The 19,251-nt window shown below is 37.4% G+C and overlaps 1 protein-coding gene across 1 annotated transcript in view; it reads left to right on the top strand.

Moving 5' to 3' along the window:
* efnb3a (ephrin-B3a) overlaps positions 1 to 17,789 on the top strand; it is a 68,678-nt gene extending 50,889 nt beyond the window's left edge. Inside the window, exons 3-5 of the mRNA XM_073829895.1 lie at positions 5,791 to 5,883; positions 6,050 to 6,112; positions 11,161 to 17,789. Coding sequence (XP_073685996.1) covers positions 5,791 to 5,883; positions 6,050 to 6,112; positions 11,161 to 11,591 — 587 coding nt within the window. The 3' untranslated portion in view covers positions 11,592 to 17,789. The remainder of the gene's footprint in view (positions 1 to 5,790; positions 5,884 to 6,049; positions 6,113 to 11,160) is intronic.
* The last annotated feature ends 1,462 nt before the right edge of the window (positions 17,790 to 19,251 follow it).

The following is a 19,251-nucleotide window of genomic DNA, read 5'->3' as shown; positions in this document are numbered from 1 at the left end:
CAAATACTTATTAATTTCTATCTTGGTTCTGTTTTTGTTCTATTGCTTGTTATTTGTATCTTTGTTCTTTAATTTATTTGTCCCCAAATAATTTCTTGGTGTTTGTTTATTTTAATTATTTATTTATTGCTTTCTGAGTAAAGTGTTTTGTTCATTAGCATATTTGTTTTTGATGTGGTTTCAAAATTGGCAATGGGAATCATGAAATTCAACCTACTGACATTTTGGTATGATGACAACCCTAGGTAACTCTCTGTTCCTCTCTCTGCTGATCAAGTTCAGCTTTTACACTTTTTCCCCAACATCTCTGCATCCCTAGAGGGAGAAATGAGAGAGCGAGGGAGGTGAAGAACACAATGAGAGCCATTAGGTGATGAATCATTTTTTTTCTGCACCTCCAGTGTGTTGACTAATGACTGCCGTGAGCACTAAAAAGGTCATGTTTTTGGATTCGGTCCATGAGTGTGTGTGTTTGTGTGTATTGCTGTGTGTGTTTACATGTGAGGGGTTGAATCTTTTATATGTTGTGCGTATTCTCTAAAGATTCGTTTTTATTTAAGTCAGTTTTGGGTAAATGTAATATTTGAGGCTCTTTGGATGAAATCCAGTGGTTTTCATTGTTCTCGGTTTTAACATAAATTTGTTGTAATGTTTTTGACCTTTTTGAGGTGAATTGCGAAATTCATAAATTTTTATGATGTTTTTTCTGGGTTTTATTTAAGTTGAGCTCCATGGACGGCACCTGTGTCATGCTATCGATTGCCACAGAAAATACTTGTGTTTACAGTGGTGCACTTATAATGGAAGTCTGTGGGGCAAGTATTCTACCAGAATAGATTAAAATAAAACAACAAACAGTCTAATTAAAATACACTCTTTTAAAAGTACATGCTCAAGATTTGATCATTTATATGTTAAATGTAACTTAGTAGCATTGTCTGTTTAAGGTCAGAAAGCTTTTTTTATATTTAATGTTTCTGTTAATCACAATGCATTAAATTATTTAAAAGTGACAGTAAATACATTTCTAATGTTACAAAAGATTTCTACACTACCAGTCAAAAGTATTTGAACAGAAGTCTCTTCTGCTCACCAAGCCTGCATTTATTTGATCCAAAGTACAGCAAAAACATTTCTCTTAATTATAAATGTTGAAAACAGTACTGCTTAATATACTTGTCTCAGGATTTTTTGGATGAATAGAAATTTATTTATAACAGCATTTAAATTGATTTGAACAGTATTTATTTGAAATACACTACCAGTCAAAAGTTTTTAGGATTATTAATGTTTTTTTAAAGAAGTCTCTTCTGCTCACCAAGCCTGCATTTATTTGATCCAAAGTACAGTAAATAAAACCCAGTAAAATATTTTTACTGAATATTTAGCATTATTACTCCAGTCGCATGATCCTTCAGAAATCATTATAATGTTCTGATTTGCGGCTCAAAAAGCATTTATTATTATGCAGTTATGTATTTGTTTTTTTCAGGTTTCTTTGATGAATAAAAGTTCAGAAGAACAGCATTTATCTAAAATAGAAATCTTTTGTAACATTATAAATCAATTTAAATATAATTTCTTTCCTCCCCCCCAAAAATTATACTGATTCCAAGCTTTTGAATAGTATGCTGTTTAATGTTACAAAAGCTTTTGATTTCAGAACAATGATCTGTGGATCTTTCTATTCATTAAAGAATTCTGAAAAAATGTACTCAGCTGTTTTAAATATTAATAATAATAATAATAATAATAAATGTTTTTAGAATGATTTCTGAAGGATCATTGACACTGAAGACTGGAGTAATGATGCTAAAATTTCAGATTTGCCATCACGGGAATAAATTAAATTCAAATAGAAAACAGTTATTTTAAATAGTAAAAATATTTCAAAACGTTACTTTTTTACTGTACTTTGGATCAAATAAATACAGGCTTGTCGAGCAGAAGAGACTTCTTTAAAAAACATTACAAATCTTACTGTTCAAATACTTTTGACTGGTAGTGTATTTCAAAATAGTGTATTTTAAATGATAATAAATGCTGTTCTAAATAAATTTCTATTCATCAAAATCCTGACATACTACACAATATTAAGAGAAATGTTTTGTGAGATGTAAATCAGCATATTAGAATGATTTCTGAAGGATCATGTGACACTGAGGACTAAAGGAATACATTTCTTTTTAAATATATTGAAATAGAAAACAGTTCTCTTAAATTATAATAATAGTTCACAAAACTGAGCACATAAATGCAACCTCATTTTAAAAATGTTTTGAGGTTCATCAACCGTGTACAAAAGTCTCTGAACTTAAAGGGATAATTTAGACACTTTATAGCTCTAATAAAACATTTTTTGTAGAGAAGTTAGAATGTAAGAGTTATTATATGCACCTTGGACTTACATTGTAAGTGCATTTTTTTGTTACAAACTGGGGTCTAAATGATTTTCGGTGGTAATTAAAAGCATGTCACAGATGCTGTCGATAGAGCCTAATTTGTATTGAATTCAGAAAATCTGTGGCAAACATCATAGCACAGAAGTGCTGTAAACATAAACTTCAAAATTCATCAGCCAAGCAGCAAATACGAAGCCCACTTCAGTCTTGGTATCAAGCTTCACCTAAAATAAAACTGTTGCCCTCAAGCTGAAAAGCTATTGAATGTTTACTGGCACCCCTCCGTTGGCATGTGCTCCTCGGCCGTCTGCCGTAATGTTTTCCTAAGAACGCAATAATCATGAGATATTTTGGATGGGGAAAGTCTTTGTAGACGAGCGCCGTGGTTTCCGAGCGCTGCAGATTAGCTACGGTGTGTCATTCAGAGGTTCAATAAAATATTGAATGGATCGAATACAAAGTGTTTCTGCAATGAAGAATTCAATATCGCCCTCATGAGCTGCCTTTATATTTGGAAAAGAAAATAAGTTTGAAGATGAAGCTCTTTGTACCGTGGGGATGGAGCTCGAAACATTGTTTGAATGCGGTATTCAGTGCCTGGATGCTAAGTTATTCAGACTTACATGGATAAAGTACCAAGTTTTTCAGAGAGGCGCCTCACCTATGAAATATTTAGTAATGTGAAGGCTGGAAGATGCAATGACTGTGTGTTTCAGAGACTGTGTGTGCGCGCTGAGGGATGATTGTATACATGGTTAAAAGGCAACATAGTTGCGGTCGACTCTCTGTTATTCCTGAGAGACAGTTTCCTATATACAAAGCAGCCTGGAGAGCGGCAAGTACTAAATAGGCAAGAAGCAATGCTAGAAACCCACCAAGTACGCTGGCATACAGGAACACATCCTGTATGGACGACCACCTCAGTTGCAATGGCATACTTGGAAATAAACATATGGATTTCTAAAGCAACCTTGTGTGATTGTCATAAAATGTATTTATTTATTTTAATTAATTTGATTCATTTATCAGCATTTCATGCAGTTAACATTTTTAATTAATTGACAACAATAGTGTTTACATACATTTTGCAACGAGTGATAACAGCTGAATTAAACGCATATAAATGTAAACTGACATTAACTTAAATTAATTAGAAAGTGAACAACTCAGCGGAAAAAGGGCATGACATTTATTACACGAAGTAATTTTTTCAACAAATGGTCAGCGAAAGCATTGCTGAGCTTTTAAAAAATAGAGGTCAAACTAAATGTAAAATGAGCTGTTTATTTTCTGTTCCTTTTAGAAGGTTTGTGAAGTTTCCAACCATGTTACAAAAATGGGACTTCTCCGATTTGTGCGATTTTGTTTTGTACAAACAGACATTAAATAAACATCAAAAACAGAGTTGTTTAGGTTGAGCTTAATGAATGCACTCAAAATTGAGAAAGTGGATTGAGTTTATTTATTTCCTCTAATGCTGTAGAAATGAACCAAATTAAGTATTTTGGGTTTCACAATTTTAGGGAATGATGCATTTGTAATGACGGAAAACTGTGTGGTATCAGGATTGTGTGTGAAACGTTGAACCCAGATAAATTTAGTTTTTAAAAGTTTTAAAGAGGACCTATTATGCCCCTTTTTACAACATACAATATACAGTTGAAATCAAAAGTTTACATTCATCATGTGGAATCTGCAAAATGTTAATTATTTTACCAAAATAAGAGGGATCATACAAAATGCATGTTGTTTTTTTATTTAGTGCTGACCTGAATGAGATATTTCACATAAAAGATGTTTACATATAATCCACAAGAGAAAATAATAGTTGGATTTATAATAATGACCCTGTTCAAAAGTTTACACACACCAGATTTTTAATACTGTACTGTTACCTGAATGATTAACAGCTGTTTTTTATTATTATTATTTTTTTTTTTTTGTGATAGTTGTTCATGAGTCCCTTGTTTGTCCTGAACAGTTAAACTGCCTGCTGTTCTTCAGAAAAATCCTTTAGTTCCCCAGATTCTTTGGTTTTTCAGCATTTTTGTGTATTTGAACCCTTTCCAACAAGGACTGTATGATTTTGAGATCAATCTTTTCACACTAAGGACAACTGAGGGACTCGTATGCAACTATTACAGAAGGTTAAAACGCTCACTGATGCTTCAGTAGGAAAACCGATGCATTAAGAGCCAAAAAGAAAACTTGTGGAATTTGAAGATCAGGGTAAATTAAACATCTGGGGAACATGTAAGTATCTTCTGTAGCCTTCGAAGGGCAGTACTAAATAAAAAACATATATTTTATTTAGGCAAAATAAGAAAAATGTACACATCCTCAGTCCGTTCAAAAGTTTTCACCCCGGCTCTTAATGCATCGTTTTCCTTCTAAAGCATCAGTGAGCGTTTGCACCTTCTGTAATAGTTGCATATGAGTTGTCCCTAGTGTGAAAAGATGGATCTCAAAACCATACAGTCATTGTTGGAAAAGATTCAAATACACAAAAATGCTGACTTAACAGTTAGCATGGTTTGCTTGAACTTTTGCCATGGCGTTAGAACTGGAACACCATTGTCACTTTCAAAAACAAAATGGCAGCACCATGGGTGGTAATATTATATTAAGATCTCCTTACTACGTCACAGAGGGAGCGAAATCTGAGCGGCTGTTTTCTCACATGCTTGCAGAGAAAGGCTTTCCAAAACGAAGATACTGGGTTGTCCTTTTTTTAAGTTTTCTGGGTTGGTAGATGCAACTGAGACCTGATTATAGCACTTAACCATGGGAAAAGTCAGATTTTCATGATATGTTCATTTTAAAATGACATTTTAATAAGAACTATGGAGATATTGAGTGTGTCCAAAATGTTGTACCACAAGCTAATTTTCTATCACAGTAATGATACATTCAAGATAGTACTCTAGTCTGAAAAGCCACTTTGAAACAATGTGTCATGTTTAAAGCACTTTACAAATAAACCTGACTTGACTTGCTACAGTAAGTAAAATTGTTAATTCAACAGATATCAAAACTTGTATCATTTTAATTGTTTGATAATTGTTTGGCAAACTAACGCAATATCAATGAAATGTAGCATGTCTCATAGTCACAACAAAAACATGGATTTGTGCCTCTGATGATTAATTTAAAAAATGAATGGGACACCAACGTGTTCTATATTTACAGAAAGCGCCAGTTACACAGTTATGCTTGTTTTCCCTTCACTTGAGTGAGTGGCTGCACATTGCTGTTAAGTAATGAGGAATCATAAACCAGTGTTTCATTGCTAAGTCACAGGGTTCCAGTCAGCCGTCATTGCACACCAATGGAAATGCTGAAAGAACCTTGACACTAATATTGTTTTTTTTCCCCAACCTCCCCAAAGCTACCTCTGACGGTACAAAAGAAGGGATCGACAGCATGAGAGGAGGCGTTTGCGTGACACGAGGGATGAAGCTGGTTCTCAAAGTGGGGCAGAGTGAGTATCATCATCACCTCCAAAAACATGTCAATTAATCAGCGTGAGCACTGGGGGAGAGTCAAAATTTAATAAATGTTGTGTCAATACAAGCACACACACACTCCTGTTTATAATTCAAAACATGCTGAGTGTTTTTCCATCTTTTTTTTTTTTGCTTTCATAGCTGCATATGGCCTTCCCCCAAAGCCTAAACCTGATCCAGGCCGTCCCAGCAACCGAATCCCAGGTAAAATCCAGAAATAATGCAGGACACATTTACTTATGAGATTAACCCTGGGTTAACATCTGTTTTTTTAACCTAGGATTAAGGCCACTTTTAATCCTGCGTTAAGCAACGTTTCACTTAATAGTAATTTCGAAAAGAGGCACGCTTTGCGCCTAAATTATGAAACCTTGCCCTAGAAGAGGTACTAACCCAGAATTTGCTGCATCAGCGGTGTACAGAGTGAAACAGCAAAAAATGTTTAGCAACAGACAGCCAATCGTAAACTAAATAATGGTTGCTTCATTAAATATTTATTTTTGTGTTTATTTTTATTGCTTTTTTCCTTTGTCCGAAGTAAAGGACAGTTGACAGGAAAGTGGAGGGAAAGGGAATGGGTTGGGTTGGGTTGGGTATATAACCCAGGTCAGACTCAAACCTGGGTCCCTGTTTTGCAGTTGCAAAATTTTTTACACTGTTTAATTTTAGTGTCTGAGGGAAAGAGTTGAGCAATGCCTGATGCTTCTCAGCATTATTTGTTTATTTTTTTAGTTTTAAAAGTCTTATGACGACTAAAGCAGGTTTGTACTGCTGTTTAACTCTTATAAATATGCAAAACTGTTATCAAAAACAAAAAACAAAAAGCTGAAATAAAATATAAATATTACATGAAAAATGTAAACTTACTAAAACTAAATGTACTAAAACTAAAACAAATTTAAATATAGCTGCAAGCAGCAATTAAGGAGCCAAACACAAAGATGACGAGATAAGTAATGCCATCATGGCTGGCATCAATTAAAGACGTATTTGTTTATTTTAGACAAAATGGCTGGAAAATCACATACGGTCACTGTTAATATGATTGAACAATTTATCAAAATTGACGTGGTGTGGTCAGTGTGAGGTGATAATGGCACAAATAAAGTTTAGTGTCAGTATGTCAAAGCTTTGCAGAGATACAGCCTCAGAGTCATGTTATGACACTGTACGAATACAGTTTTGTCTATTGACATGAAATACATAACTTTTTGTCAGCACATTTTGATTTATGTTATAATGCTGCTTTTTCAAACTTGTCCTAGAACGTTGGTCAGATTTTCACCAAAATCAGTGAAAATCTGATCAACGTTCTAGGACAAGTTTGAAAAAGTAGCATTATAACATAAATCAAAATGACAGACAGGATGTACTTAGAATGACCCAAGGAATATTTTAAAACCAGTTTAATTACCATAGCCTAATGCAATTAAAAAGTTATTAGCATTTTTGGAAATTTTATTATTAATGGTTAATGAGTGGTTTATTCATTTTGACCAATAGGTAGCCTGTTACCAAATTGATGTGGCGTGGTTGGTGTGAGGTGTCAATGGCACATGCAAAGTTTGGTATGTCAAAGCTTAGCAGAAAGACATTCTCAGACACAGTTTGGCATCATTCCAGCAAATGTGTTGATGCGTTAAACATTTTGTATACCAACACAAAATCCATAACTTTTTGCCAGCGTGGTCTGAAGAAGTCAAATTTGGTGAAAATTGGACCACCACTCTAGGAGGAGTAGGTTTTAAACATAAATCAAAATGGCAGACAGAAGGTTTCTATGTATTGAGACCGGTTTCATTACAATAGGCTAATACATTCAAAAGTTATTAGCATTTTTGCAAATTTCTTTATAACTTTTGACTACAAGGTGGTGCTGCAATAAAACTTTTTGCGTACCATCAGGCATGATGCCAAAGACACAAGCAAGTTTTGTAACAATACGGTGTTGCATTCATAAAATGTGGCATTTTATGTTGCATTTTATGGCAAAATTTAAAATTGCGGACACACAAAATTTGGTGTGGTTCGACTTGGCATGCTCTAACCAAGGTTATAATAGTTTTGGATTTTTCATTAGTTTTAGTTTTTATTTAGTTTTGACTTTTTGTTTTCAAATTCAGTTAGTTTTAATTAGTTTTTAGAGGCAGATTTACTAGTTTTTATTAGTTTTTATACTCTGAAATTGCTTAGTTTTAATTTAGTTTTTATTAGTTACAGTGTTAGTTTTAGTTGTGTTTTTTTTTTTTTTTTTTTGTAAATTAGGATATTTTTCAGGTGCTTGATTCGCGGACAGACTATGGACACGTGACATCACAGACTACGTGGTGCCGTACGGGTAAAACACCTGGCATAAAACAGACAGTGTGAAGTAAATAGATTTTTATTTCAACCCAAAAGGCTTATGTTGTAATAGTGGCGGCCCCCAAAGGTAAATTTAATCAACTTAGGGCTGTACTTAATGGTGCTGTTCGGACACCAGACAAGGCAAAGATTCCAAATTTTGCCAAGTCAAAAAATAAAAAAAATCAGAAGGAAAGAATGAAGTGGAAAACAATATATTTCTTTCTCTTTTTTCTGTTTTCACAGCATTAATAATAAAAAAGAACATTAATTCATTGAGAAAAAGGCTTTTCACTTGCTCAATTCAAGAAGTCCAATAGAAAGTGAAACCATAAAAAAAGAAATGTCCTCCTACTAAAAAAGACAAAAAGTGTCTGTTTCGTTTTTAACTCAACTGGAAACTGTCTTAAAGTTCACCGTTTTCAAACATCACAACACAAAAATAAAAAAAGAGAAAATAAATTTACAATCCAACACCTTTGGTCACAGTTTCTTTCAGGTACCGTTTCCTTCACGTTTTTTTCCCTTCCGCTCACTCCCAGACTTCCGTTTTAATTAGTGGGCAAGGTGCAAAAGCCGGTATAGATTTGGATCCATATCGCCACAATGTAATTACAAAGACGAAAACGAAGGACGTTTTTGCTCTAATATTAGTTAAAGTAAGTTTTGTATACACCCAAAACAGTTTCAGTCAGTTTTCGTTTTTTTTTTAAACTCTCGTTTTTATTTTTATTTCAGTTAACGAAAATGCTTTTTCAATTCTAGTTTTAGTTTTTTTGTTCGTTTTAGTTAACTATAATAACCTTGGCTCTAACAAATCTAAGGAGACCAGTTTTGTGATTTTGTTATAACACGCACCACAGTTTGGTCTCAATATGCCAAACTGTTTCTGAGATAGTCCATTTTTGGGTGCTCTTTGTATAATTTGTTTATGCGTTATTTGAAAACAGTTTGACTAATCAACTTGAATTCCATAAATTGCCAGCATGGTCTAAAGATGATCTGAGACAATTTTGGTGAAAATAAGACAAGCTGTCTAGGATGAGTTCGAAACTATTAAAAAAATTATAGTTTTTTCGAACTATTAAAAATAGCAAAAAAAACTACACCTTATGATTTTTACATTTTGGGGTTCATTTGACTCGGCATCAGCCAAGGATTCAGAGGAAAAAAGAATTTTACTTCTAGACCTTATAGTTCAAAATTATTATGGTGCGTTCACACCGGACGCGACTTGCACGGAAAAAACGCGCTATTCGCGCGTAGTTGAACGCTTGAACATTTGAGTTTACTCGCGCCATTCGCGCGGTAAAATTTGCGTCATTCGCGCGTGACATTTTCTTCACAACAGACGCGAATTCGCGTCAAGGGAGGGGCTTCTGCCACTCGTCAGCGGGAAAGTAGTTGTAAAATAGGTGAATGAGCTCAATTTGCCAGCTTTAGCTTGCTTGTAGTCTCAATATGTATGTATATGTAGGTTAAATTGAGTAAAGAGCGTTTTTTAAAACTAACCAGATTGTCCGACCTCTTCACTCACTTTATTCCTAGCAAGATCCCTTTTATTCCTGTTTCTACTAAAGTCCAAAGATGTATCGTACAGCTCCGAGGAACCACAGACAGCAACGGTGATTTTGTCCGCCATTGTTGTTTCGGATTTCTGCCTCCGTCACTACTAGAGCAAGCTCCTGATTGGTCACCGCGGCGCGGAATTCCGCCGAAGTTCAGATTTTTGCTATTCGCGCGTTTCGCGCCGCAGGATGGCTATTCGCGTCTTTGCATTGACTTAACATGTAAATCACTCGCGCTTGCCGCTTCATTCGCGTCCGGTGTGAACGCACCTTTAGCATAAACATGAATGAAACCTTGGACAAGTGGAGGCGCTAGAGAGTTTAAGTTAGACACACTGAATTTGCTGTGGTTAATGATGAGACAGTCCTCTAACTGTATGCCAAATTTCATTCTTTCCCACAAACAAACCTAATAAGAAGAACGCCAACGGATACAATAGGTGCCTTTGCACCTTCGGCGCTTGGCCCCTAATAATTAATATTTTAATGCTTAATAAAAATACTTAAATCTAAATCATTACGTTATACGTAGTAACCTTGAGTCCATATGCATCTGTTGTCATGTTAAAGGGATAATTCACCCAAAAATGTATATTCTGTCATTAATCTCTCAATCTCATGTTGTTCCAAACCCCTAAGATCTTCGTTCATCTTCGGAGTAGAAATTAAGATTTTTGATTAAATCTGAGAGCTTTCTAATCCTTTTAGATTCAACAATTTCTTCTCTTCCCTGATAGTCTTCAACGTGCATTCGTGAGAGCACCACAATGCATTAAATTGTTGAATATAATAGTTATTTTTGTTTTCTTTGCACACAAAACGTATTATCATAGCTTATTAACATTACAGATGTCACATGGACTGTTTTAACAATGTATTTACTACCTTTCTGGACTTTGAACGTGTCAGTTGCATTGCTGTCTGCGCAGGATCAGAAAGCACTCGGATTTCAGCAAAAATATCTTAATCTGTGCTCCAAAGTTGAACAAAGGTCTTACGGGTTTGGAACAACGTGAGGGTGACTAATTAATGACACAGTTTTCATTTTTGAGTGAAAAATTCCTTTAACGCACTGTCTAGTGTTCTTTGAATTGATTTTTGTCATTTCTCAGAGGCTTCGACTGCACTGGGTGATCTCCATAAGGTAAACATTTGAGGATCCAGCAGCATTGAAGCCAAACATGAGGCGTATTTGAACTCAAGTCGGCTGAAATCAAAGCTAGTTATGGATTAAATCGAATCTAATCTAAATCAGGATGTTTGTCATAGAAGATAAAGCCAAAAAGCAAGTGAGCTTCAGAAGATGCCGGGTCGTTGATTTATCAACCTTTTCTGTTTCAGAGACAGAAAGTGGCTCTAAAGCGGGCGACGGAGAAGAGGCCGGTGAGAGGGGAGACAGCGGTGCCGTGTCTGCCTCGAACATCGCCCTAATTGCCGGCGGAGCCGGAGGAGCCTTCATTCTCCTGATCGCTGTAGTCATCGCTGTAGTGTGCTACCGGCGACGGAAAGCCAAGCACTCAGAAACTCACCACCCTGCTCTTACGCTCTCTTCTCTTACCCCAAAACGAGGCAGCTCCTGTGGGGCAGCTACCGGGGGCAGTGGGGGCAACAATAATGGCTCAGAGCCTAGTGATATCATCATCCCCCTGCGGACCTCTGATTCAGCATACTGCCCCCATTATGAAAAAGTCAGCGGTGATTACGGACACCCCGTCTACATCGTTCAAGAGATGCCCCCTCAGAGTCCAGCCAACATTTACTACAAAGTATGAGATCAACGAACACGTAGACAGCCCATCCTGAATTTATGGTACCTCACACACATGCGCTGTGTGTCCAAGTGACTCTATGTAAGAGCCTATAAGTGATACTAGAACTTGGACCTGAAGTTGAGTTCTAGAAAATCCAGCTTTTATGTCATAGCAGCGTGTTTGCGTTTATTTACACGTGTGTGTGTGTGTGTGTCTGTGTGCGACGTGAAACGGGCAGATCACGGATTTCACATGTACTTCGGTGCAAGTGAATGTACATCACGCTTGTTGGAGATGAGTTTATACATCCGTTCCGATGGTTGAAGTTGAGTTATTGTGCTTATCCTCAAAACCAAACAGTAGAGAGTGGTTTATACTTTAAAAAAAGAATAACTGTATAAATGATATAAGTACTTCTTGCATTTTTACACTCTGGGGGGAAATTCACTAAGAAAGTGCACTGGCTGATTGCGCTGTTTATTTGCACATGCGGTCCATTCGTTAAAGGAAATCCGGTAACAATAAAAACGCTCAAAAGATCTAAACACATTCTCCACGCCACAATTGACAGGCGGTCTGACCAATCATGACGCAGAATCCGCAGAATTTCAGGTTTTTAACAACGGGTCAATTCCCCATCTTGTTAAATTGAGCAGACTTGCACAATCTGGCGTACTTTACTGAGACTACAGTATCGCTTTAGATTCAGACTGACTCTAAAATGCCAAAAATGTGCTTCCTTTTAAAGGCGTTTCTTCCTCATTAACTAGAAACTTTACTCAAACATCTCTTCTGAATATTATCACAATTCTAATTGTGTTTTTTAGACAGTTTTGGACATAAGACAAAACCGATGTCTTCTGACAGGCGGATCTAAATCAAAATTTTTTGGTGAAGAATCAAGCTTTTTTGGCTGTTTGAATGTTTTGCTCATTCCAAAATAAGGCAGATTTGCAGAGAATTAGGTATTTTTGTGCTGAAAAGGAAATAATAGTTTAACAATTCACTGAATCTTTTAAAAATACTATTCCATCGCACAAACTGCTTGTTGAACTGGGTCAAATTCCGACTCTTTGAAATGCCAAAAATGTTTTCGATTCCACTGAACGTCAAGGTAGGCTTCAGTTTAAAAGATTTTCTTCATCATTCACTAGAAACTTTACACAAACATCTCTTTTAAATATTAGCAAAATGCTAATTGCGTCTTTTTAGATGGTTTTGGATACCAGACAAAACTGATGTCTTTTGACAGGATCTGGCGAAGACACTGGATCCAAAATCTAAAATTTAGGTGTGAAATCAAGCTTTTATGGCTTTTTGAATGTTTTGGGCATTCAAAAACTAGGCTAATTTGGAGAGAATGAGGCGTTTTTGTGCTGAAAAGGAAATAATAATGTAACAATTCACAGAATCTTTTAAAAATACTATTCCATCGCACAAACTGCTTGTTAAACTGGGTCAGTTCCCCATCTTGATCAATTGCAAACTAGCACAATCTGGCGTACTTTACTGGAACTGTACAGTATCGCTAAGATTTAGACAACTGACCGACTCTTTGAAATGCCAAAAAAAAATGTTTTTGATTCCATTGAGCGTCCAGACAAAACTGATGTCTTCTGACAGGATCTGGCGAAGACACTGGATCTAAAATCTAAAATTTTGGTGTAGAATCAAGCTTTTTTGGCTGCTTGAATGTTTTGGGCATTGTAAAACAAGGCTAATTTGGAGAGAATGAGGCATTTTTGTGCTGAAAAGAAAAGAAAAATTGTATAATTCACAGAGCTAAAAACAAAATACTATTCCATCAAACAAAGTGCTTGTTAAACTGGATTGTGGGTGGCTAGTGAATGAGACGCAGAGTGTACTTGGCGCAAAAGTAGTGCAACTGTTTAGTGAATTCGCCCCTCTTTGTTTTGTTTCTCTCAGTTCATCTGATTGTAAATGTTTGTCTCTTCTGAACTCGGACCTCCATCTGATTTATTTATTGAGCATCAAAGAAACAGTTTTTCATTCCTTCCACTTCATCAGCTTCCTATCGCAACTCCTCAGCACCCGGTTGTTTGTTTTTGAGGCTTTTCAAACATTTTTTATGCGAGCAGCGGGAATCGCATGTGGAGGAGGTGTAGACGGATGATCAGCTGTTCAGATGCAGACTTTTCTTCTGAGATTTCCAAGAGGTTGGAGGTCAAAGTTAAGCGGTCAGAGAAAAACCCCTCAGCGCTGCGAGGGAGTCCTTTCACTCATGATGATTTGAGGGCTTCTCGCTCTCTGCCCTGGCCTTTTGAAGTCATATGTACACCATGATAAACTGCTCGCTCACCCTGGACACACAATGCCAAACTTATACACACTTAACAAGCACATCCATATTACAGCGGTTTGTGTTTTCATGCATTAACCCCTGCAGATGGACTCCAGCTGTGTGTTTAAAAGGCCGAAGACAGTAGGACTAGGACAGCCAGTGGAAGTGTGCATCTACATTAACTCGATCACAAATTCCTCTTGAGTGTTACACATATCCGTTGCTTGGTTACAATCTCGTCTCGACTCTCATTATCACATTTCGGGCGAAGTCTCCAAGCCATCTTTGACATTATCACCCTGTGCCAGCTTGAGGCTTCAGGTCCACAGTTCACCTGAGTTATTTCACTGGACGAGACATCACATCATCACAAGATGGAAGAAGAGACAGTACATTACTGGTTGGAGTGACCTGAGCTTTATGGTTCAGACTTATCTTGGTCCATGTTGATTCGTGAATTTCTTGGCGTCATTACCACAAATGACTAACTACCAGAAATGGCACCTTTATTATTTTGTTATGGGATTTTTCCCTTTTTTTAAATGTTTTTGTTCTTCCCATTTCATTACGTTCAGCAGTGTTAATTTGTTTGTAGATTGAGCAAATGAGAATAATCTTAATGAAGGAAAAACAAACACAATTTTGTCCAACCTCCCCTGCTGGTGTAACCCTCAATGGTAACTAGCGTTGGGAACTCTAAGGCAGCGGTTCTCAATTCCAGTCCTCGCGCCCCACCGCTCTGCACATTTTGCATGTCTCTCTTAGTTAACACACCTGATTCAGATAACCAGCTCATTAGAAGTGAGGTCCGTGCAGGAACTGCGATCCGATTGACATGGTCCCTGCAAAGTGTTCATTGCTCCCTGCTCCCTAAGCGGGGGAAATCTGTTTACTATACTTCGAAACCTGCATTCACATATTTGCGCTACGCCACCGCATGTAGCGCCTTCACACACAGATGAAACTTACTAGAGAAGTGTGACATAAGTGCATCTGTAAATAAATGCATTTTAAATTTACGTCTCGCACGCTTTAATGACCTTCAAATGGAACACATACGCTCGTTTCGAACTAATGAATAATGGCAGGATATCCTGTGATGTCCACTTCGAAGGGCAGTAACGTTGGAATAGGACAAACGTCGGAAGCGATGCGTGAAACACACAAAATGTGCAGAGCGGTGGGGCGCAAGGACTGGAATTGGGAACCGCTGCTCTAAGGAATATAACAATTGTGGTTCTGATTTCCCCTTAACTGCTCCATTGACTTCTTTCAGACAGTGCTTCTGAAGAAAGAAATGTGATTTTTATTGCATTTGCTGTCCTTATCAGTCTGTTGCCAAATTATGGACTTTTCAACGGTGACATAAATTCAATCCAATAATTAGTCCTAACTATGTAATAAATAAAATACTAAACGTCAAACAATATGGTGAGATTTTCTGTTTTCATATTTTTAATGTCAGTAATTTATTTTTATAAAATACCACCAGTTACAAAGACAGTGTGTATCTTTTTCTGCACATTTATGGTCATTTTTTTTGAGAATCAGACTGCGTTGCTTGTCCTGTATGTTTTTGAAAGACATTGAGTTTTATTCAAGACACTCATTAGCAAGTAAATTGGATATCTATGAGCAGAACTTTATTGTGCTTTGTTTTTGAGTTATGTCTACAAATAACAGATACTTGTTTAAGGGATAGTTCACCCAAAAATGAAAATTCGGTCAGGTTGTTCCAAACCTGTAAGACCTTTGTTTATCTTCAGAACGCAAATTAAGATATTTTTGATGAAATCCAAGAGCTTTCTGACCCTGCATAGACAGCAACGCAACTACAACGTTCAAGGCCCAGAAAGGTAATAAGGACATCTTTAAAATAGTCCATGTGACATCAGTGGTTCAACCGCAATGTTATGAAGCTACGAGAATACATTTTGTGTGTAAAGAAAACCAAAATAATGACTTTATTCAACAATTTCTTCTCTTGTTAGTCTTCAACAAAAAATGTCATTTTTGTTTTCTTTGTGTTCCGAAGATGAATGGGTTTGGAACGACGTGAGGGTGAGTAATTAATGACAGAATTTTCATTTTTTGGTGAACTATCCCTTTAATTCTGGACACACAAGTCTGCATACTATATATTTTCCAGATTTTTTTCAGATTCACAACCATTCACAATGGCTGCATTCGAAATCGCATACTCTCGAGTAGGTACTTATTTTGAATAAGTAATTACTTCATAACCACTAAAAAAGTATGTTCTATATAGTATGAAAGAAAGGAAAGGAAAGGAGGTGATGTGAGGCCAAGTATGGTGACCCACAATAGGAATTTGTGCTCTGCATTTAACCCATCCAAGTGCACACACACCGTGAACACACACCCGGAGCAGTGGGCAGCCATTGCTGCGGCGCCCAGGGAGCAGTTGGGGGTTCGGTGCCTTGCTCAAGGGACTCACCTCAGTCGTGGTATTGAGGGTGGAGAGAGCACGGGTAATTCACTCCCCCCACCTACAATCCCTGCCGGACCTGAGACTTGAACCTGCAACCTTTGGGTTACAAGTCTGACTCTCTAACCATTAGGCCACGGCTGAATGTGTGTAGTATGAATGTCACTACCTGATCTCACGATGAAAACGTATCTGATGCAAAATACGTACTAATAAGTACATATTACTGCAGTTTCCAACAGAAATGAACACTAGAGGATGTGGAATCCTTGGGTACGAATCCTGTGAAAAACATGACTCGCGTTGAAAGAGCTGAAAGATGAGAGATTGAAAAACAAGCTAAAACGGCAGGCTTATGGTTGCGTTTTTTTACGTCACATTTGCTTTTGTTCATACTATTGGGTAGGTTTAGGTGTAGTGCAGATGGTACGTTATTTTAAAACGTCACAGAGCATTAGAGTTATAGCGGCACTCAACGGACATTTCAAGTCAGAACTGCGATTAAGCCCACTATATAGCAGGAAGATATGCAATTTCGAATGCAGCCAGAGACTGTTGTGTGATTATTTGAATGGGTTTTTACACTGTGGTATTTAAGAGAAATGCATTTTCAAACTACCCCCACAGGCCTGGAGGTACCAAGGTCGGGCTTATTCATGGGTGCCCAAACTCATTCCTAGAGGGCTGGTGTTCTGCAGAGTTTAGATCCTACTTGCCTCAACACACCTGCCGGAAAGTTTCTAGTATGTCTAGTAAGAGCTTGATTAGCTGGTTCAGGTGTGTCTAACTGGGGTTGGAGCGTAACATCTATAGGACACCAGTCCTCCAGGACCAATTTTGGGCACCCCTTGGCTGATTCATCCTTTATTTTAGTGGTTCTTTATCAATGTAATATAATTTCTCATTCAGACCAGCATTATGTGATACACTCTGCTAAAGCACTTTCTCAGCTAATCAGGTTATGGGTTAGGCAGGATTTTTTTTTTCTTTGTCCAGCTTCTCTGTTTAACAAAGGCAAACCATCTGGCCTGATTAGTGTTGACCTAAGCCACCCAAAGCATTTCAATACCTACCAAAAATGTCCAATAGCAACCACACAATGACACCAAACCCTGTTTTAGCATTTTACATGTTACATAGTCGTCCAATACCGGCTGTTACATTTATTTGTTTACATTTGTCAACTAACCATCATTATTTGAGATGCCTTGATACGGAGTTGTGAAAAGACTAACTCAACAGTATTTCTATAAACAATGCTGATTCCAAGACTTTCTCAGTGTTTTAAAAGTCCAGTTGTACTGGACAGGACTTGATGTTCAGACTATGAGATGTTATAAAAAGGCATTGTTAAATATATGTTAATATGTTTAAAAAGATGTTGAGATTAGACGTTGGAAAAAAACTGTTTGGTGCACCTGTTTCCTTATTCTCCTTTTCTTTTTGCTCTTGTTTCTCTCTGTTTCCAACCCAGAAAATCTATCAAATAAAGATTAGATTCCATGCAGTAAAACTTGCTGATAAAACTCAAAAACTTGCCTCTGAGCTGGTTTATCGGGGCTATCATTCACTTTTATAAGAGTGGTTCTCAAACCTCCCAGAGGGTGTTTTACCACTACTTGTTGTTTTATGTTTTTTTTTTTTTTTTTACATTTGGTTAGATTTCCCTCCTTGCTTATTCCTTCTCGCTCACTTGATCTCGTTATGTCTTCCCACATTCCACCTCTGTTGTTACACTGTTTGTCCATTGACTCGACACGGTTCGCTGCTGGCTCTTAAGAAGTGCTGGATGACATCACTGGCATTTTAATGGCACAATCACTCCCTTCCCCTCCCGGTTTCGTTCGTTCTGTCTTCCTTCTTGGTTCATCTCTCTATATCAGTGTTTGATGTGTTGTCCCCGTCAAGTCCGGGCACTAAATCAAATGGGCACTTTGACAGGCGCCATAAAAACCCCTCACTACCAAAACCCCACATGACCCTTCACAGTATAGTCGTAAGAACCGACGGCTGCCGCATTTGAGCGTTTGTTTGTTCTTGAAACAGACTCTGGCAGAGTGTGATAGAGTTGTTTTTCAGTCCAATAATATCCACGCCAGCAGGCCACTGACAGGCTGTCAGAGACGAAGCTGTTAAGACAGAAGCGCAAGCGTGTGTGGACACACTCGCTTTGATTCGAGATACTGCTACATGTTATCAGTTTCATAATCATTCATTTTCGTTCGGTTCATTCACCAGGAGATTAAACGGATCCCTTTTTCTGAATCTGTACCCCTCAGACACGTCTGCCCACAACTGAGGTTCTATTAAAGCAGCTCCAGCACAATGACATTATAGTCAAATTTAAATGCAGAAAAAATTTCCCATACCCCTCTGAGGCTGTGCTCGTGATTGACAGGTCGTATCATACGGCGTGTACTCGTCTTTCTCTGAAACTCACCTTCGCTCTGCTAATGGCCGCCTGAGGGGAGAGGGTCCGTCTGGGCCTCATAGATAGCGTAACTGTGTGTGCCCATGTTTGTTTTCGTTCGGCTGTTTGTGTGTGCGGAGTGTTCGACGGTGAATTGGAGGGTTGGCTGGAGGCGAGAGGTTAGCACTGAATCTTTTAGTTTGCGTGTATGGTGTGCGCCCTTCAAATTCTTCTGTTTATTGACCCGCACATACGCTGGAGCTAGTCATACATTAATCACTAACTTAAATGTTACACACTAGTCTCCCTTTCAGCATTTGCATAACTGCCAACACACACACACACACACACAACACATATACACACACTGCTGTAAAGTTTTATTGATATTCTGACACATACCAGGACTATCTCTGCTTTTTTTTAAACCACACGAACAGATTTCACACCATCTGTGTACCATCAGTGCATCACATACACTGAAATACCAGCACACACACTTAATATTGTTCATAAAATG

The sequence above is a fragment of the Garra rufa genome, chromosome 23 (genome assembly GCF_049309525.1).
Source record: "Garra rufa chromosome 23, GarRuf1.0, whole genome shotgun sequence".
Taxonomy (NCBI): domain Eukaryota; kingdom Metazoa; phylum Chordata; class Actinopteri; order Cypriniformes; family Cyprinidae; genus Garra; species Garra rufa.
Note: the sequence above shows the minus strand (reverse complement) of the source record. Positions and strands in the feature narration are given on the sequence as shown.